Below are 22,322 nucleotides of genomic sequence, written 5' to 3'. Positions count from 1 at the left end.
AATAAGTGAATTAAAGATTGTTTCTTAAATTTCAATTAAAATTAGGTAAAATTAAATACTCAGTTTCTCAGTCATACTAGCCATATTGCAAGTATTCAATACTGGCTAGAGATGACAACATTGGACAGTCTATCTCTAAAACAACGTTTAAATTGCAGTGTTACAATACATGTGATATGTGTTTGAATGTGATAATCATTTGAAGATCTGACTGAAGCCATTTGTTACTAAAAGTAAAGCATCAACATATATTTTGAAAAGTAAACCATTATTCATAGACTGGGAGAGAATATTTGCATAAGACACATCTGATAAAGGACTGCTATCCAAAATACACAAAGAATTTAAAAAACCCAACAATAAGAGTAGTAAATAAGCCCAAGAGATCTAGTGCACAGCGTTAGTAAACATTAACAGCAACAGGATTGTATTATAAGTATCCAACTTGCTGAAAGACTAAGGACTTAATGATTCTAATCACTAAGAAGAAAGAATAGCTATATAACATGATAAGGTGCCGATTATCACTATAAACGACAATCATATTATAATACATAAATGTATCAAATTAACAAGCTGTACACCTTAAATTTGTACAGTGCTATATGTCAGGTATATTTTAATTTAAAAAAACCTCAACAATAATAAAACAAACAAACCAATTAAAAAATGGGCCAAAGGCCTTAACAGATAACCTTACCAAAGAAGATATACAGATGGCAAATAAATAGCTGAAAAGGTGCTCCACATCAGGGAAATGCAAAGTGAAACCACAGGAGGTGGCACTCCACACCTACTAGGGTGGTTAAAATCCAGAGCACAGACAACACCAAGTGCTGGCGAGGATCTGGAGCAGCAGGAGCTCTCACTCACTCGCTGGTGGGAATGCAACATGGCGCAGTCACTCTGGAAGACAGTTTGGAGGTTTCTTTCAAATCTAAACATACTCTTACCCCACCATCCAGCCACCATACTCCTCATTATTTGTTTAAAGGAGCTGAAAACTCACTTCCACATGAAAACTTGCACGTGGATGATTATGGAAGCTTTGTTCACAATTGCCATGTCTAGGTGAATGGGTAAATAGACTGTAGGACTTCCAGGCAATGGAATACTATTCAACACTGAAAAGAAATGAGTATCAAGCCATTAACAGACATGGAGAAACCTTAAATGCGTATTTGTATGTGAAAGAAGCCAATCTGAGAAGATTACGTACTGTGTGATTCCAAGTCTACGATAGTCTGGAAAAAGTAAAACTGTGGAGACACTACAAATAACAGTGGTGTAGAGGGGGTGAGAGATGAGAGGGAGGCGAGTAGGCAGAGCACGGGGGTTTTCAGGGCAGTGCACCTACTCTGCATGTCACTATAATGATGACATTATACATTTGTCCGAACCCACAGGATGCACAACACCAGGAGTGAACTTCAAGGTAAACTCTGGACTTGAGCGATTATGATGTGCCAAAGTAGGTTCATCCTTGGTAGAAAAAAAAAAAAAAAAGGTACCATTCTGAGTGATGTTGATAATGGGGAGGCTATGCATGTGTGTGTGTTGGGGTCAGTAGACGTAGGGTCTGTACCTTCCTTTCAATTTTATTGTAAACCTAAAACTTCTCTAAAAAATAGTTTTAAAAGCAAGGCAACACAAAACCAAAACAAAACAAAAGAGTAAACCATTATTAAGTTAGAACGTAACACAAAGTTATCTCTGTGTTAAGATGGGTCATCTTTATTCAATCGCTCAGGGTGAACAGGGGAGGAATTGATAACAGCGAGCTGGCCCCTGGAGCGGTACCTCCCCCACAGCCTTTGAATCTGTGTAGCTGTCCAGAGTGGAGGGACACTATCACTGTACCAATAACAAATGCAACAATCAAAAATTACTACTGTAGCCTCTGCCCCAAATGTTTTTGGGAGGCCCTCAGGATACTGACATGGGTCCGCGGATCAATCAAATCGATGGTGGGTTAAGCAGATACTGTTCAGTGGAAACACAAAGCAGCAGATCATTCCTCCACAATATTTTAGTTTCTTGTTTCTTTCCTGAAATCTGGGTATGTTTGTGGGAGTTGCGGCACATACGAAGGTCTTCGATCATTCTGGGATGCTACGGCAGAGTTGAAAACCATGACCACTCTAGAAAAACCATCTCATGGATGATTCTCTATGTAAAAGAAGGAAACAATATTTTGACTATTTCTGACCAGGCCACTTCTGATCATTTTCAAGTGATACCTTTTAGATCTGGATAAATTTAGAGCTTATAATGTAATTTAGGAAATGAATAAATTTTCTTCATATGAGGAGTATATTTTGGCTTAGGGCCTATTTTTTAAGGAGTTTGTGGAAATCTATTATATATATATTCTCTCATTTAGAGGATGAAAGAGTGAGGCAAAATTATTATTTATAATTAAATCTAAAGTCCAGATTTCTGGTGGATTAATTGAATTTCCTTTTTCCTTTCTTATTCATGCAAAACATTTTAAATGAGAAACCTGGGGTACTTTAAAATGCCATTATTTATTTTGTTTTAGTTGCCAGGTAATTCTCTAGAGCACTGTCCCAAAGAGCCTTTGCAATTACTTAAAAATCCCTAAGGTAATTCTTATGCTCCTCAATTCAAAAGAACCACTTAACTGTAATTTTAATAGAAACACCAGAAAAGGGGGTCAAAGTTCATCCCAAGACAATTACCCAGCTCTGCTCTACACTGGGACAAATACATATGAAAATAATAGGGGGAAATGCAATGCACTGAGGATTAAAACCATCAAAACAGGCATGTTCAAACTATTCTGTGAGTGGTTAAAAATAATCTGTACTCTCAGTCCAATGACCATTTGCCAGGGGGAGCCAAAGTTGAGAAATTTCTATTAAAAACATGACTCAGAGAGGAAAATGCAGAGTCTGGTAATGAAGGAAACGGTCCCATATCAGTCCCAATTGGTCCCCACTCAGAACACGTGCTCCCGGCATCTTTAAAAGGACATTCGCTGGGCTCCGGGGCACAATCCTTCCCAAAGGCTCCAGCATCTTCCCTCCTCGCACAGTCATCCCAGACGGCCTGCAAAATGTGTGATGCTTTCGTAGGCACCTGGAAAATGGTCTCCAGCGAAAACTTCGATGATTACATGAAAGAAGTGGGTAAGCAAACAGGCGGCCGGAGGCCTGGAGTTATTCCCTTTTCTCTGGGGAAAGGGGCTGGTGGCTGCTTTTCGCTTGGGAAACCTTGGCCAGGTAGAAAATGCTGCTTTCTGCACAGAGGCTGCAAAAGCAGCAAGTGGGACTCATTCGTTTGCAGAAGCATGTAGACAGGTGAACCAATATGAAAAAGGGTCTAAATGGAATAGTTACGGGCTGCAGAAATGACAGGATTTTATTTGATTGCTAAACTTTGGCATCTTTGGTTTACTTGGCTTTTTGCCTGCTTTTCTTTCATTCCTTCTTGCAATAAAAAAGGAGCGATAACTTGGAAATACAACCATATTTATTTCCTGGCATGCAATGAAGTCCTTTGACACTGAAGGCACTAAGTTCTCATGTAATTTTTAAAGTAGACCTATGTAAACCAATTACTTTATTGTCTTAATGTCAGTCCATTGAAATGTGTGGTTGTTTTGTAGGGTTCAAAATCTTTTTTTTTAATGGAATTTATTGGGGTGACATTAATTAATAAAATGATATAAGTTTCAGGTGTACAATTCTATACACATCATCTGTGTGTTGTATTGTGTGCTCACCACCCCAAGTCAAGTCTCCTTCCATCTCCGTTTACCCCCCTGTACCCTCTTCTACCCCCCCACCCCCTTTCCCTCTGGTAATCACCACACTGTTGTCTGTGTCTATGAGGGTTGTTTTTTGTCTGTTTTTTTGCTTAATCCCTTTACCTATTTCACCCAGCCCCAGAATGCCCCTTCCTCCAAAAGTCTTAATTTTAGAGAATATGCTCCTTAAAGGGCTTAAATATTTCTGTGACCAACAAATCCAGGGGGTGCCATGGAATTATTGAGTAATGTGAAAGGGGAGTGTTACATATAACATGGGTGCTCTTGGATAATGGAGGCTCCTGGGTGTTTAGATTCCACTAATATTGCCAGCCTGCCTTGCAGAGGTCCCCCAGATAGTTAAGGAGGGAGAGCAAAGCTGTAGGAAGGCAGGTTCCTACCTCCAGGCACCTGCACCTTGAGAGCCCCCCTCCCAGGCCCATGATCAAGTCGCATCCAGGAGACGAATCAGGAAGGACTTTCACACAGTATCTTTATGAGGGGTTGTGATTTACTCCCTAAATCTCAAGATGTAACTTCCCCCAAGTCACACAGTGTATTTTTGCTTGTCTATAACACTATGTTCCTTACTTATAGAGGAAGAGGGAAATCAGAGACTCCAGCATGAGTGAGACCTAACTTTCTAAAATGACAATCAGTTTTGATTCCATTTATGAATACGTGCTGATAGAGAAATGCCAGGATTTGAAGCTATTTGGCTACGGATTTTTAGAAACATTTTACACTTTTGCTATTTATATTTAAGTTCTTCTACTACTGTGTTTTAAAATGATAAAGTACTGATGATAAGACACTAGCTGCTCTAAGTGGTGATTGGTAAGCAGGCATCGCCTTCATTGGTCAAACAAGGACAGAATCAGGCAACTGGAGAGTATGGCTTTGCCCCAGGCTGGCCCCTCTGGAACCACACTGGGCCTTGGGTGCAGTCACTGTGCTGACTCCCTCTCCGTATTTGATATTATATTTGGCAACAGAGTCAGGATTTGAAGCAACATATTTATATTTTCACCTGTGGCCACTTCTCCAGCAGGGAGCTAAATCAGAGCCTCAACACCAGTTGCTTTGTTCACTATTTCTCTCCCTGATCCCTCATTTCTAACCTCTGGTACCTGTAAGTAACATTTAGTCAAGGAAGTGGTTTAGATTTACATACATGTGTTTAAAAAATCCAACACACGCAGGGAGATCAAGTTACTGCTGTGTCTGCTGGGTTGTGAATTGTCCATCCCATACCCTTCACGAGAAAAGTAGATTCCTCTGAAGACAAAAGATAAATCTGAAACTTAGGTGACTGGGAATCAAAATATTGATTACTAAAATAGTGATTTCTTGAATTCTGAAGTTTTCACAATCAATGCCTAGGCACCCTTTAACCTTTCCTATAATTGATTGGGAGCCACATGACCATTCTAAAATGATATGAATGTAGAAAACATTTTGCCTTTGGAGAAATTTATCCAAATCTTCATGGTGGACTGATATGAAAAAGTCTGGGCAGCAAAAGCTATGAGATGTAATTTCTGGACACCCAAAGAGATGACTTTTTTTTTTAATGGAGTAACTCTATATTGGCCCCACTATCCTATTGAGAATTCCATCTTCGACTGTGGATTAGATCATTTTTATCTAAGTGAAAAAGGTCACAGTGCCCCAGGGTTCCATGAATTGAGTGAAATGCCAGCGGCTGCCCCAATGACTGAGGTGGCCACTTAACGTGAGTGCAGTCACTTGTTAAAAACACACATTCCAGAAGACTTAGCCTTATTGAAAGTAACTGGGTCTCCCAAGGAGCTGCATCTGAACTGCAGAGGGGAAATTTAAAAACAAACCTACAGCTAATTGTGTATCATGCATTTCTTTAAATATTAGCCTCTTTACTTATCCGCAGGAGCTGTTTAAATGAAGCGATTCAGAAACTCACCGGTTTCCCTTTTATGCACACGTGCCCCCACCTACACACACGTATCCACACTGTAGCTCTTAAAGATGAGAGAGGAACCTGTAAACGTGACGTTTCCCTTCTTCCCTCCTGTAGGAGTGGGCTTTGCCACCAGGAAAGTGGCCGGCATGGCCAAGCCCAACATGACTGTCATTGTCAATGGGGATGTGATCACCATCAAATCAGAAAGCACCTTTAAAAACACGGAGATCTCCTTCAAACTGGGCCAGGAATTTGACGAAGTCACTGCAGATGACAGGAAAGTCAAGGTGAGGAACAAAGGATTGGGGCAGAGGAAAAGCCTGGCTTCTGTGTGACCAAGTGCTGCCTCCCAGAAGCATTTCTGTAAACGGAGGAAAAACCGTCCACCACAGTGGTCCCTGCCCTCCTACATCTAAAACATGTTGCCTTTGTTGCTTAGTTGGTGAATTTTACTCCTTGTTATAAAGTTGTCCCTATTATTTTAAGAAACAATTAACATAATTTGTCATACCATATATATAGTATTTGAAGTGGATTAAAGTAACACAATGTTAGACAAATTTATAGAGTGGGACAAGTTTTATTTATTTTATTTTTTTAAAAATATATCTTCATTGATTTCAGAGAGGAAAGGAGAGGGAGAGAGAGACAGAAACATCAATGATGAGAGAGTCATTGATAGAGCCCGCAACCTGGGCATGTGCCCTGACCGGGAATTGAACCCTGATCTCCTGGATCCCAGGTCAACGCTCAACCGCTGAGCCACGCCCGGCCGGGCAGAGTGGGACAAGTTTTAAAAATCACTTACAATACTACCATCTCAACATAAATTTATTATCTATAGTCTTTCACAATATTTTTTCAGGTGCATGTTTGTCTAATATTCAGATCATAATGTATATATAACTTTGTACTTTTATTTTTGACATTCATTTATTTTCTTGTTGCAATGTATTCTTGTAATTTATAATTTCTAATGACCTCAAAGATGCCTTCAGGCAAAAATGGTGTATTTTTCATTTTGTTTCCCTGCACCATGTACCAATTGTAACTAACCTTCTTTATTGCACCTGCAGAGCATCATCACCTTAGACGGAGGTGCCCTGGTACAGGTGCAGAAATGGGATGGGAAGTCAACCACCATCAAGAGAAAGCGAGTGGATGATAAGCTGGTGGTGGTGAGTGTGTCCCAGCTGCCAGATTCCACCGCTAGGCCGTCTTATAACCATCATCCCACCTAAACAAGCACCATCGCTGTTGCGTATGTAGAACCAAGAGCAATTCTTTGGGGATTGTGCTTTCACTGGGCAACTGGCCTTCATGCTGACAGCTCAGCCTGGGGGTGCTGTGGGCCAGGAAGCACTCCCCGGCCCCAGGGAGTACGCCCCATGTCTATTATGGACTTTGGCGTGTATTCCTCCCTTGCCATCTAGACTGTAAGGCTCCTTAAGGAGAAGACTTGTATCTTCTCAGTCTTTACATCTCTAGGATTTAACACAACATCAGGTGTATATAGGAGCCCAGGACAAATACCTTTCAGATGAGTCCTGTTTCCTCCCCAACACCAAAGGACACAATAAACAAAGCAATGGTCTAGTGCCGTGATTGACCGAGAATGTCTTTGTGTGTCTAGGAATGTACCATGAAAGGCGTCACTGCTACCAGAGTTTACGAGAGAGCATAAGCCGAGGGACATTGAACTGGATGGAAGTTTGCATCGAACTCTATGACATTCTGTTGTCCAAACATATATTGCTGTTTCCCACTAATTAGCAAGCACCTAATTTCCCCCCAATCTGATTTTACTTAATGTGGTTGTGTTGGTTAAATAAAACGTTTTAGAGTTAGAAGGTGATGTAATGATTTATTCATTGTGCCAGAGAATTTCTTATAACTCAGCGAAAGAAAAAGAAAATTGTATTGTTGCTTTGTTTCTGGTGTAAGCAATATGGTTTTTCATAATAATCCAAGGTAAAAATATTAATATTCATGAATTTTCCATTGTTAGTAAAAAATTGATAAAGATGTGCTATTACAGAACATGAAGTTCTTCTTTAGTTCAATCAAGTAATGCTCACAGAGGCTAAAGGTAGTTCTAAAAGTACAGTAATTACCCCTTATCTGCGGGGGATATGTGCCAAGACCCCCAGTGGATGCCTGAAACCACAGAGAGCATAGAACCCGACACATGCTATGCTTTTTCTACACATCCATAAAGTTTAATTTATAAATTAGGCACAGTAAGAGAGTGACACAGCTAGTAATAAAATAGAACAATTATAACAATATACTATAATAAAAGTTTTGTGAATGTGGCATCATTAAGTAAAATAAGACTTCCTTGAACACAAGCACCATGATACCAGGACACTTGATCTGATATCCAAGATGCTACTGAGTGATTAACAGGCGGGGAGATGCTGGACAAAGGGACGATTCACATCCCAGGAGGGACAGAGGACAGTGTGAGGTGTCATCACGCTCCTCAGAAAGGCATGCAGCTTAAAATTGATGAGTTGCTTCTTTCTGGAATTTCTCAATTAATATTCTCCTGCCTCAGTTGGCCTCGGATAACTGAAACCATGGTTAAGGGGGGATGACAGGCACCCCTTGAAGATTTTGTGGGTTAAGTTCCAGACCACCTCAATAAGGTGAGTATTGCAATAAAGCGAATCACATGAAATTTTTGGTTTTCTGGTGCACACAAAAGTTATGTTTGCACTATCAAGTGTGTAATTATGTCTAAAACAATGCACATCCCTTAATTTAAAAATTCTTTAGTGCTAAAAAATGCTAACCATCGTCTGGGCCTTCAGTGGGCCGTAATCTCATTGCTGGTGCAGAGTCTTGCCCTAGTCACATCAGAGATCACTGATCGCAGGTCATAACAAATAGAATGGGAGTAATGAGAGAGTTTGAAATATTGTGGCAATCGCCACTGTGTGACCCAGAGACACGACACGAGCAAATGCTGCTGGGAAAATGGCTCTGATAGATTTGCCCGACACAAGGTCGCCACAAACCTTCCATTTGCGAAAAACACAGTTTCTGTGAAGTTCAATAAAACATGGGAAGCCTGAGCTGTCCTCAGACAGTTCACAGCCCACTGGCCCAGGTGCGGTCATTCCCACCGACCTGTCCTGGAGCAACGAGAGTAACAATGCAGGTTGTAGAAAAAGATTTCTAGGCTACCATTTTTAACCTGCAAAGTTACTGGAAAACCAAGCCGTCTCTGGAGTCTCTCAGGAATTAAGTACAAATAATCCTATAATATTCATTCCAGAAATGAGGTGACAGCCTTGTAATCAGTAATGATGCAAATGTCCTCATAGTGGTTTCCAAGTTTTTCTCACCAGTGGAACTTTTTGTTCAAATAAAATGTTGAATCTATTCTGGAATTTTTTATTCAAATGAAATCTCCATAGAGCTACAATATATAACACAGACAGAAATGACAGTGAGGCCTTTCAGGTAGGGGTGTGTGTGTGTGTGTGTGTGTGTGTGTGTAGGTGTGTGTGTGAGTTATTTCTTTTGCCGTATGGAAGCTTTGAGGCACCTCACGGACCACTGGAGTTCTATGTACACAGAATGAAATTTCCAAACCGTATACTTACATTTTATAGTAAGCCAACATCTGTTAAAATGTGTGTTGCAGTTGATATAATTGTGTTTATGATACTTCCTTTTAAAATATGCCCATTATTTTCTGAACGCCTATCCTATATATAACACCAACATGTGAAGAGGCCAGAAGATAAGTTGCTGGTCATAGGAATTTAGCGAAAATGTAGAAGCGATCCCAGTGTCCATTGACAGATGAATGGGTAAGCATAATGTGGTCTGTTGATACAATGGAATATTATTAAGTGTTAAAGGACATTCTGAGATATGCTACAACATGAATGAGCCTTGAGGATGTGCTGAATGAAGTAAGCCAGTCACACCAACAGAAAACCCCCACCAAATAATGTATGATTCCACTTATATGAGGTACTTAGAGGTCAAAATCAGAGACAGGACGTAGGATGGTGGTTGTCAGGGGCTGGGGGAAAAGAAGAGAGGGGAGTTGTTGCTTAATGGCTATAGAGTTGCAGGGTTTCGCGGTGAAAGGAGTTCTGGAGGTGGATGGTTGGGATGGTTGTGCAACAATATGAATGTATTTAATTCCACTGAACTATACTGATCAAGGTAGTTAATTTTATGTTACGTGTATTCTACCACAATAAAGATAATTAGAAAAAATCTAGTATGGCTCCAGTTAAAATATTATACATACAGCAATAAATTACTAGACGTATTTCTGAAAACTTTTATAACTTCTGGTATGTTTAACTTTACCAGTATGCCTCACCAGTGGAGAATGTAGCATCTCAAAATTAAAATTTATTAAAACATCTTAACATGTAAAATGTCACAAGAAAAAAAAGTTGATATAGACGATGAGATATTGTAGAAGCGTATAAAATGAGATAATGGAGAAATAAGCACTGAAATAGTCCTGGAAACAAGATGTGTAAAGGTTCTCTAACAAATTACTGTTTATTATTAGAATTATTAGTTCCTTTATTAGAATTCTAGCTCCTTTATTAGAATCAGTAATTAAAAACATTCTAACTTGACATATTTTTACTTCAGGAAATGGTTTGGGTTTTGTTCTTTTGTTTATTTTTATACTAAAACAAAGGTGCCAAAGACTAGCAGCACGGGCGGGGAGCTGTCTCGGCTGAAGACGGAGGTTTTTGTGGTCTTGTGAGGCGCTGAGCAAAGCTGAAGGAGGCTGCGAACCCTTCCACCAGCCGAGGACCACAACAAGGGCCCGTCACAGGACCAGGCCAGGTGAGGACAACTTATTCAGACTTGTCTCTAGTCACTGTTAGATTAGGATCAGCAAGGCGGGAAGCTGTCAGTCAAAAGGAAGTAAGTCCTGCTTATCGCTTTTGTCATTCACTCATCAAACATTTATTGAGCACCTACAATGTACTGGGCACCGCCTTAGGGATGCAGAGGTGACTAAGAAATATTTTCTTTGCTCGATACACACATAAAGTAGCTCAGGGGACAGTGGGAGGTTAACTCATTGCAATACTATGAGAAGAATTCTCTAAGACACTTCTGTTAAAGTGTAGTTGAGTCACATAATAGGGACCCACCAGCTCTGAGCCACTGTCACAGAGATGCTGGCATTGGATCGGGAAAGATGGGTGGTGCCTTGAGGCTGTGCACACAGGCCGGTATCCTGAGTAGCGTGTGAGGGGTTGTTCTGAGGCTCCAAGCTCATCACTCGAGTGAAGCTGTTTACAAAGGCACAGCGGTTACGAAGGCTTAAGGTGCAAGTCACAAAAACTCTGACACAAAACTCTTTAAATACTAATGGAATTTATTAATTCACATAATAAGAATTTCAGAAATGAAGTGGCCCCAGGTCCCCCCTGCTTTGCACCCTGCCATCCTCAGCTTCGGTATTAACCTTGGAGTTGGTAACAAGAAAGCAAACCGTGCAGAGGAGAAGGGAGACCATCCCTCGGGCTCTCTCCCAGGGGTAAGGACATCTTCTAGAAGCCAGAACTTGCCTTTCCGTTGGTCTCATGGGCCAGGATTGATTTCTGGATCCATCAGTGGCAGAGGGAGTGGAGAAAGCGCGGTTCCACTAACGGGAGAACTTTGGCCCACTAGCCCGCGGGCAAGCATGCCGGCCTTCGGGAGGGATGCACGCACACCCAGCCCCCGTCAGGCAAGATCTAGGCCTGTGCTCCTCGCTGGACCGTCACCTCTGAGGACATTTTCCACCAGGAACACACTTATCTCGAGTCCAGGTCTCGGTTTCCTGAAACCGACTCTAGGGTTTCCGCTTCCCGTTTTCCCCTCCAGAAACTTCAATAACTATCCCACGCATAAAGATGTTGCCTTATAAATGCCCTCTTTATGTGTTTTCATCAAAAGAAATTCTTCAGCCTTTTTAAAATATTTGTTTTTTCCACAAAGAGATGGCTTGAATAAATATTTCTTCGAATTGAAGGAATATTTAACACAGACAGATAACAGGATGCAAAAATAGAAACAGACTCATAGATAGAGAGCAGGTTGGCAGCTGTTTTCGGGTGGGCTCCCCGGGGGTGTGTGTGGGGGGATTGAAAAAAAGGAGAAACAATTCTTGGTCAGGGACAACAGTGTGGTGATTGCTGTGGGGAGAGGGTGGGGGGTTAGAGGAGGGTGTAGTGGGGACAAATGGTAATGGACAGAGACTTGACTTGGGACCGTGAACACACAGTGTACAGATTATGTATCATAGAACTGTACACCTGAAACATGTATAATTTTGTTAACCAGTGTCACCCCAATCAATTCAATAAAAAGGAAGAAAGTTTAAAATTAAAAAACAAAATAGTGTGAATATTTTTCTAATTTTCCAGCCTCCTTCAAAACAACTGGAGCTTAGAGCTGAGATATAAATCCACAGCCTCAGACTACAGGGTGGTGCAGAAGTAGGTTTGCAGTTGTGAGCACTCGAAATGCAATTTATTCTGTATTATTATTTATTAATTATTGTATTATTTTCCATATGAACAACTATAAACCTACTTTTGCCCCACCCTGTATAATCCTTGTTGGTAAACACAATACTTGCAAAGTCTACTTTCATTATTTGGGTTGCAGAAGATGATTTCAGACTTAACTGCACAGAGATTTACATGATCTGCTCCTTTGTCTTTAGAATGCATATATTGAAATACTGTATTTCTCCCAAAAACTTTCCCTCACAATTTCAAGTGGTGTCTTTTAATATCGAGCTTACTTCGTAAGTCTAAAAAATGAATTTTCCAAGCACTTGCTCTCCCTCCTTTGTTGAGCTTGAGTTACAGAACACTAATCAATGGTAATTGTTACGTTTCTTCCTGGTCCATAATTACTCTTGATGAAAAACAATGATAATATTAATAATAGCCCACACCTCACTCCAAGCAAGTGTAGATATTTCAGTTACATTAACCGATATCAGTTCATCAACCCTCAAGGAAGGGAGGGGAGGACATTATTTTAATGAAGAGAGTTCTCAGGCAACAATATCTGTGCAAACAAAACACAGCTAGGGTGCAGCCAAGCAAGGCCGTGGTTGTGTCAGGTGGGAAAACACCCCAATCGGGTGTTCCTCGGATATCTGTCAGGAGATTCCTTCAGAGGTGACTAGGCATTCGTTCAAAAGGCTGACTTCCATTGAAAGTTGTTTCCATTCCACGAGTTATACGTATTGGGTGACCCTGGGGGTGTAAATCTCTTTGCTAGAAGCTATAATTGTTGACCTAATTCAACTCCACATGTTAATTTTCTGCACTTTAATTTGGAGGTAGATACAATGAGTCAACTCTGGTGTCTGGACTCTGGTCTTGCTGCTGCCCATTGGCCATTTCAGAAGAGTCACATGACGAAGATGCCTTGTAAATGAAGATGCTGGTAGCACAGTTTCTTTGGCTTCCAGTTGTGAGCGCCTCCTTCAGCAAGCTTTCCACCATGATCGAGCCCTTCCTGGGAACTTGGAAACTGGAATCCAGTGAAAACTTCGAGGAATACTTGGAACAACTGGGTGAGAAATACCATGGCGAGGTTGGGAAACCGGCCACGCATCCTGCGATGGGTTGGGGCTTGTGCTTTACCGTGAGTGCTCCCTCAGCCTCCTCACTCCTTTGCGATCCCAGGGTACATTCACATGAGATTAACAAAGTTCATGGAGCTACTTTTGCTTTTTTTGTTCCTAGTAATAATTGTCTCTTTTGGGACTATGAGGTTCACATATACCTCTTTGTATTCATCATCCATATATTTTTAATTTATTTTTAAAAAATATGTCTTTATTGATTTCAGAGAGAGGAAAAGAGAGGGAGAGAGAGAGAGAGAAACATCAGTGATGAAAGAGTCATTGATTGGCTGCCTCCTGCAGGCCCCTGACCGGGAACTGAACCCTGATCTCCTGGATCCTAGGTCGACGCTCAACTGCTGAGCCACGCCTAGCCAGGCCATCATCCATATATTTAAGTCCATTTCTTCTTTTTTTCAAACCTCACCCAAGGATATTTTTTCCATTGCTTTTCAGAGAGAGTGAAAGGGAAAGAGAGAGAGAAACATCAATGTGAGAGAGACGTATCGATCCACTGCCTCCCTCCCTTGCCATGGCCAGGGCTGGGGATCAAGCCTGCAACCCAGGTACATGCCCTTGGCTGGAATTGAACTGGGGACCCTCCAGCCTGGGGGCCGACCCTGTAACCACCGAGCCAAACCAGCCAGGGCTGCATTTATCCTTCATGAAAATATTTGGAAAAATATTTTGAAAATAATCTCTTGATAGAGTTTCTCTTTAGCTTGATCATTTCATCAAATAGCCTTTCACAGCTTCAAATTTATGGACACTAATAACTTCCTATAATTAAATTTATCAACTAAATTTGTTTCAAAGTTTGCTCTAAGTTATAACTTCAAAAGAGAGATAATGAACTTTCTAGTGGGTTAATTTTTAGAGTTCTGACATCCATGAAAGATACTTTTAAAACATTATTTTGAAGAATTTCAATTTTTTTATTGGAGAAATGGAACATTTTTCCCCATTAAATGTCTCACCATTGGCTGTTTCTCAGAAGTATAAATCCTATCCACCCTTGAGCTCTTACCCAAGTTGCATAAACATCAATTATAGTGGTTTGGGTCTATAGCAACTAAACTATTCTTTACAAATGCTAGAAGAACAGTAATTACTTATCTAATTAAGTAAATTTTAATACTTAATGAAGAGAAACCTCTCCTGCAATAATGAACTGTATATACAGTCAAGGATTTCTTAACTTCTTTTTAACTTGGCTGAAACGATCCCTGCATCATAAGAAGTCAAGGTGCTCATAATATAATACTTGTTCCTTTTTCATAATCAGCATTAACTTCTCAGGGACTATCTCTTCATGGATTCATATACTCACCTGTCCTGAGTTTAAGTCTGGGGGCATCTAAGAAACTTGGGGCTTCTGGCAAGAGCAGCATTTGTGCTGACTGGGAGCTGGGCTTAGGCAGAGGCAAGGGGGCATACAGCCGAGCACCTACTACGTGCCACTTACCACCTAAGTCCTTGCACCTCGTCCCCCACACACCCGTGAGGGCAGCCTGTGGCTGTGCGCGCTTGACTATGGACACAATGTGCCCGAGCGGGCGCAGCCGGAGCCCAGCTTTAACCGCTCAGCCTCCTGTCTTCTGGCGCCCTCCGGTCCTGCTGCTCCGCAATCTGAATGGGAAACGGGTTTGATGCCGATACTGAGAGAGGGGTCAGCTCTTCCGCCACCTCCTGCAGGGGCCGACTTTGACAATGGACAGTCCCAACCGGAGCCACAGGCCGGGGTTCTCAGCCAAATGGCCTAGATGGCCACCTCCTCTCTCCTCAGCCGGGTGGGACCGAACCTGCAAGTGAGACAGGAGCTTGAACTCTGTGAGTCATGTTCTTTTAAAGCAGTTTAGGTGCTTTGAAAATTGTATTTCTTGATTTTTTTAAGGAAGAGAAAAAAAGTGTTCTAAAATTCTTGGATAATTAGAAAACCTGTGTTTAAGTCTCATTCTGCTCCTTACCGGATGCCTCACCCAGAATGAGTTTCCTGACCTCTCTGGGACACCGTGTCCTAGTCTCTAAAATGAGGGTCATGACGCCCCTACACCAGCATCTGATCACCTGTAGAAACACTCATTTTAGATGAGGCGCAGGCTCAAAAAGTGAGGCTAGCTCTGCAAAATGACAGGTAGAATTACTAGACACCCCCCGGCTGGAGGGCCTGGCTCCATGCAGCCGTCACAGAGAGCACTGAAGAAGTCACAGCCCGTCACCCCAAACTTCAAGCGGGGAGGCAGCCATTCGTTTTCAGGTGCTTCCCAAGTGACAGCAGGCGCTTCCTCCTAACCGTCCTAAGAAGCGCTGCTGCCCTCTCGGCCCGCAGGGGTGCCCGTCACCATCCGGCACCTGGCTGCCCTCGAGAAGCCGAAGCTCAGCATCAGCGCCCACGGGGGGAAGGTGAGCATCAGAACGGAGACCTCCTTCAAGAACTTCGAGATCTCCTTCAGGCTCGGCCAGGAGTTCGACGAAACCACGGCGGACAACCGGAAGGTGAAGGTGAGGGCCAAACTGTCCTGGGGCTTCCCAGTCGGGGAAAACTAGAAGGCGGTTGGGCGAGGTCTGTTTATATCTAATTTCATTAATCAGGTCACTCCGGGCTTGTTTTTGTTCATTCATGTTGCACATCTCCAAAGTCGATCTTTTTGCAAATTATTCTGATGATTGACAGGGCCAAAAAGTTTAACATGTTTTCCCTTTTTTTCTGGTCTCTCTCTCTCTTTGCCATTGTATAAAGAAAGCATATAGCCCTGGCCAGTGTTGCTCAGTGGTTAAGCATCTGCCTGTGTCCCGAAGAGTCACAGGTTCGATTTCCAGTCAAGGGCACGTACCTGGGTTGTAGGTTTGAGCCCTGACCCCGGTTGGGGTGCACGTGGGAGGAAACGAATCAACGTGTGTCTCTCCCACTGACGTTTCTGTCTCTCTGTCTCTGTTTCTGTCTCTCCTCCTCCCCTACTCCCTCTCCCTCACTCCCCGCCTTCCACTTTCTAAAAAATATCGTCAGGTGAGGATTAACAAAAAAATTTTGTAAAAGTTTTGTTAATCTTCATCCGAGGATATTTTTTTCAGTTATTTTTTTTGGAAAAAGTGGAAGGGAGGGCAGGAGGGAGAGAGAGAGAGAAACATCGATGTGAGAGAAACACAACCATGCCTCCCACACATGCCCTGACCAGGGCCAAGGATTGACCCTACAACCCAGTTACATGCCCTTGACTAGGAATCGAACCTGTGATCCTTGGGTGCCTGGGCCAACACTCTAACCACTGAGTGACACCGGCCAGGGCAAAAAAAATTTTAAAAATCATATAGAGGAAAACAATTGCCTACAAGTGTTTTGGGTATGGTTTGTGTGTGGAGGGGGGTGTTAATTGAGCAATCTCTGGAAACTTCTCTAGTTTGATGGTATTAAATTACAACAAGCACTGAGGTGAGTATTTTGGAGGAAAAAATTTCAAAATAGAAATTAAAGTGTAGCCTTGTGTAGTTTAGAATGTAGTGAATCGCTTTTCCTAACTGATTCCTTTATGTATGTATAGAGCATCATAACGTTAGTTAACGGCTCACTGGTCCATGTCCAAAAATGGCTCGACAAAGAGACAGCAATCACAAGACAAATTGTACATGGGAAAATGATAGCGGTGAGTTTTCTGTAAATGGGACTTTTTAGATGTTCCTATTTGAAACAGGCCTCTCGAGTGACTCGGTCGCTCCGTCTGCGCCCTGATTCTCAGGTCTGGGGAAGAGGGGTGGAGCAAGCTTAACCTGCCAGCTTCCAGCTCTAACAGACCCCTCTTTGCTTTTAGAAACATACCATGAACAAGGTTGTCAGCACGAGAGTCTTCAAAAAGGTGTGAAGAAGGCATGTGCATCAGTGAAAACGCCTCACTAACAGAAAATGGGGGCTTGCAGAAGACACGCCCCAGGCCAGTGATTTAAGAATTGCTTAATATAAATGTGCTCAATAAAAGCATCAAATTAGGTGCAGTTTCGGAGTTGTGTGATATTGAGAGTTAGGGACAATCTGATAAACTGGTGGGGCCTGTGGTGTGATCGCAGGGGCACCAGCATCCTCTTTGTCCCCTGCCCACCTGACTTCCAGAGGCCTGCAGATCCCTCCAGGGGACCTGGTCCATGTAGGTTCAGGTATGTGTCAAATGATGCCTTGTGGAAATTCATGTGACCTCCAAGTGGGAAACATTGGAATCATTGGGACCTGCTTTGGGCAGCACAGAGGCTGAAAACCAGCATGGCTGGCTTTTTATTTTTGCAGAAGTCTGGCCCTGCTTAAAGTGGTTAGGATGAATGGACGGACGGATGGATGGATGGTTGGAGAGATAAACAGAGAAATAGGTAGATAACAAAACAGAGCCAGGACATTATATGCTGTGTTTGAATTTCAACCACATTTCATCTCATGGCACATATAAACTAATTACTGAAATTCTGTGGCACATCAATTATAATTTTTGCGTATCTGACACAAAAAAATAGGTATAAGTTTCATTCATTCACACTGAACAGCTATTGTGTTTGCTGTTGTCATTTTTTAATTTGACAATCTAAGGGAAAAGAGGTCGGTGCCCCCCGCTGAATAGTGAGGTATTGCACCTTTAAAAAATTCCTTGGGCACAGCTGTTGAAAATCACTGCTATAGAAGAACATTTAAAAACAATTATTGTTGCCCGGCCAGCGTGGCTCAGCTGTTGAGCATCGACCTAGGATCCAGGAGATCGAGGTTCGATTCCCAGTCAGGGCACATGCCCCGTTGCGGGCTCGATCCCCAGTCAGGGGTGTGCAGGAGGCAGCCGATCAATGACTCTCATCATTGATGTTTCTATCTCGCCCTCTCCCTTCCTCTTTCTGAAATCATTAAAAACACACACCAGTTATTGTCTTAGTTACCCATAAACCCGTGTAAAAGAACCAGGCTAGTGCATCTGCCACCACTGTTTACAACACAGACTTTGCAGAATGACATTTCATTAAATGCCAGCCCTGAGTTTTGAAAAGTTCAGGAAGAAAGTAATTGTTGGAACTACAAAAAGTCCCTTAATAGTTTCACCAAGTACTGTTGCTAGGAAGTACTCTCAGGGCTTAAGCAAAACCTAGTACTATAGGTAAAATGAAAGGGTAAAGCCTATAAAACTGAGGGTATTTGTAGCAGTGGGAGGAGGAAAGAATTGTGTAAGTGTTGTGTTGCACCTTAAATTTAAAGATAGGTAATAGTTGGTTAAAATAAGTCCGGAGTTGTGTTTAATGTGTGCTAAAATGGAATGTCCATGTCCTTCGTCATCTAGCCTGGGTGAGAAGTGACACTGCAAAGGAGCACTATCAGAGGTTACACCGGGACAACAGGCACAGACTGGACCGTCCCAGGCACGCTGGGGGGTAAGGAGGAAACTGGGGTACGCACAGGACTGAGCATGGGCTTGGGGGGAACTGAACCCTCACAAGGAGAGCAGCTAGGGCTGTCAGGTGAGGCCCTGGAGACCTCTGGGCACATAGCAGTGCACCTGAAGTGACAGGCCACACAGCTGCCAGAGGTGAGCAACGACGGTGACCCCCACAAGACCTGTCCCTGTCCTTCCCTAAAGGACTCAAGTGTGTACGAGATGTAACCACGCTTGCTCTCCAGGGGTCAAGAGGCTTTCAGCCCCCAAGGTAGTGTCCTGTGCAGAAAAGGGACCGGGGACCAACACCTCCTTAATTAGAGGACAGGGGCCTTCACAACACCTCAGAGCAGGGTGGGGGTGTGTTCCGCAGCCATCGGGGGGAAGATCTGACTCTAACAAGCACTGGGCACTTACTCATTTAAATCCTTGGCTTTACAGAGGTATAATTAAGAAAGGAATAATGCAGGTGTGAATTTTCAAGACTTATTTCTCTTCTCATAAATGTGACAGCTCAAAGTACAGAGCCCAAATGAGAAACAAAATCGTGATGTTGGGCCTCTAGTAGGTGGTGTCAAACACGCCACCCCCAAGGAAATCATTCATTCAACAAGCTGTGACTCAGCCGCACTGTCCCGGGAGCTGGGACAGGAAATGAGTTAGAGTGACGTTCACAGCTGCCTTCTGATGACACAAGTAGCAGGGGCATCACGAAACCCTACTCCTTTATTTTTAATCTCAGTCAAATCATGTCAAAATGTCTGTAAGAAAAAAATTCATTGAAGTGCATATTTAGACTCATTAGTCTTTATTAAGAACTTACTTTTATGAGATCGGTCTCTTGGCGTATCTGACTTGCCTGCAGAAGTCATCACCTACCTGTGAGTAAATGATAACACGTCACATTTATCAAGTTGTATCAGATTTATCATCTATCCATAAGTAAACGATGAAATGTCAATTTTATCAAGTTGTTTTGGAAATAACTCTTCATTATAGTGAGTTGAGCAATAAAAAGTCATTATTTACTCATTTTCCAAAGGGTTTGAAAAAAGGAAATGAGAGGAGCTTTTATAAGCCACACAGGAAAATATATTTTATTTTTGAACATTTTGTTGTGAATAACTTAATAGTAAACCATTATATTTAAAAAACACACTGATGTTTGCAAAAAAACTATTAATTATCCAAAGATCAATCATACTAAAACCATGATTAATACTGATATTAATCTTTTTGCTACCCGATACTATTTAGTAACTCACTGACAAAAATAATTTTTGAACATTCTTAGTGTACAGATAGCTGTGTGAGCCTGAAACGAGCAGCTAACCACTGAACTTTCCCCTTTGCAAAATGAAGAGATCTGCTTCACAGGGCTGCGGGAGGGTCGAAGGCCTTGTGCAGTGGCCAGTGCAGGAAGTCCTTCATCTTCTCATCTTTTTTTCTTTTTTTTAATCCTCCCTGGAGGATATGTTTAATATATATATTGGGTTGTCCCTTTTCTTCCCTAAAGAACTCAAGTGTGTATAAATAGATGATAGATATAGATAGATAGATAGATAGATAGATAGATAGATAGATAGATAGATAGATAGATGATAGATAGATGATAGATGATAGATAGATAGATAGATGATAGATAGATAGATAGATAGATAGATAGATAGATAGATAGATAGATAGATAGATGATAGATAGATAGATGATAGATAGATAGATAGATAGATAGATAGATAGATAGATAGATGATAGATAGATAGATAGATAGATGGAAAGAGAGATATCAATGTGCCAGAGAAACATGGGCCCGTTGCCTCCCGCACGTGTCCCCACTGGGGATTGAACCTCCAACCTAGGTTATACTAACCACATAATTGCAATGGTTATGGCACAGCTGTGGCACTGGCGACCTGAGCCCTGGAGGCCAGCAATTCTACCTGTCATGAGCAAATTGATCACAGGATGTTTTTGTGGCTGTGAAGAGTGCCAACCTGAGTACTAAATATGTAAACCCTGGTAATATCAGCTGTCTGGGCCAGTGTGGAAAAGCTGCTAGGAAAAGTCATGGCAGCAACTAGGTATTATTCCCAAGAGCAACACTTCTATTCGAGGTGGTTTTACATTTGCTCCCCCTGGTCACAGACTGGGTCTCTGTTGACTGTGGTAGCCTGGGTGCCTCAGCTCTTGACTTTTACCTCTCGATTTCTTTTTAAATATATATTTTTTGTTGATTTCAGAGAGAGGAAGAGAGAGATGGAAACATCAATGATGGAGCCATTGATCAGCTGCCTCCTGCGTGCCCCCTGTTAGGGATCGAGCCCGCAACCCAGGCATGTGCCCTGACAGGGAATCGAACTGCGATCTCCTGGATCCTAGGTAGATGCTCAACCACTGAGCCACACCGGCTGTGCTCCTCTCTTGATTTTTGAGCAGAGAATGAGTGTCTCTATCCAGTCCTGGTGATGTCAGGATCGCCTACCTTTGGCCAGGGCCTCTGTGCACAGATGCATAGGAGGAGCAGTGCAAAATACTGGTCCGGCGTCTAGGCACTGGGGAACAGCACCAGGTTCAAATCCTGCCTCTCTTAAGTTGTGGGAACAAGTTACCTAACCACTATGAGCTCCACTTTTCTCTTTGGTAAAATGCTTATTATAATAGTACCTAACTCCTGGAATTGTTGCAGATTACAGGAAACAATGCATATTAGCCACTTAGCACAGTGACTGGCCCACAGGGAGCTCTCTGTATACATTAGTACTATTCTAATAGAAAATTTGTTCTCTTTATATAACTGTAGATTTATTTTAAAGGACTTAAAGTTTCTGTATTAACTAAGAACCTCCCTAATTTGGGCTCCAGGTCTTTTTTAGATGACAGTCTTTGCTGGGCCCAAGGAGCACGTTGCAGCTATTCTTGCCCCGTGTGAATCCGGACTCTGTCTCTGCTCTAACACACTGGCTGTGTGTGCCGCCCACTCTGCCCGCCTGAATATGTGAGCTATGCCGAGCCTCCCTCACCTATGACTACGCTCTCACACTGCTTCTGGCTTTTCTCTCCCACAGCAGAGTGGAGGCGGTCATCACAATATCAGGGACATTCCCCCTCTTTCTTTTCTTTCAATAAGAGTTCTTAATTTGCAGAGTCAGGATTGAGAACGACAAAGATGCCTGAACACACACACACACGCACACACACACACACACATGCCTTCATTCATTCATGCTCAGATAATTTAGTTCAGTATAGGACTCAATTCATGGAGTCTTTCCTGAAGCATTAAGGACCTAAGCACTTCTTAAAAATGTAAGACTGACCAACATTTTTTTTGAAAGTTCAAATAGTACTCTCATTGATTTTTATAAAAAATTTTGGAGATGAAAGGAAACATTATGTGACGTTTTCTTTTGTGCTAATGGATGACTGACGAGCCATTCATCGCCCTGGCCTGACGGCCTTTCCCCACTGGGTCTCTGTGGGAGTCGCACGCTATGGGCTTCTTTGAAAAGCATCTTCTGAGGCTCCAGCATTTCATTGGAGTCTCCTGGATCTCATGCGAACTGGACTGAGCTTTCATCCAGCGCA

At 42.3% G+C, this 22,322-nt stretch overlaps 2 protein-coding genes across 2 annotated transcripts; both read left to right on the top strand.

Annotated features, from left to right (window-relative positions):
* The first annotated feature begins 3,070 nt into the window (after positions 1-3,070).
* Positions 3,071-7,548, top strand: LOC107539508 (fatty acid-binding protein, adipocyte). The gene is made up of 4 exons (XM_016216005.2): positions 3,071-3,152; positions 5,829-6,001; positions 6,791-6,892; positions 7,348-7,548. Exons 1-4 carry the CDS (start codon positions 3,080-3,082, stop codon positions 7,396-7,398), a joined length of 399 nt encoding a protein of 132 aa, XP_016071491.1. The 5' UTR covers positions 3,071-3,079; the 3' UTR covers positions 7,399-7,548.
* A 5,609-nt stretch (positions 7,549-13,157) lies between these two features.
* On the top strand, positions 13,158-17,201 carry LOC107539521 (fatty acid-binding protein 9-like). Its single transcript, XM_016216017.2, has 4 exons — positions 13,158-13,293; positions 15,674-15,846; positions 16,884-16,985; positions 17,151-17,201. Exons 1-4 carry the CDS (start codon positions 13,158-13,160, stop codon positions 17,199-17,201), a joined length of 462 nt encoding a protein of 153 aa, XP_016071503.2.
* Positions 17,202-22,322: the final 5,121 nt, after the last annotated feature.

Source organism: Miniopterus natalensis, chromosome 16 (genome assembly GCF_054644295.1).
Source record: "Miniopterus natalensis isolate mMinNat1 chromosome 16, mMinNat1.hap1, whole genome shotgun sequence".
Lineage (NCBI taxonomy): Eukaryota > Metazoa > Chordata > Mammalia > Chiroptera > Miniopteridae > Miniopterus > Miniopterus natalensis.
This window is presented reverse-complemented; position numbering and strand designations above follow the sequence as displayed.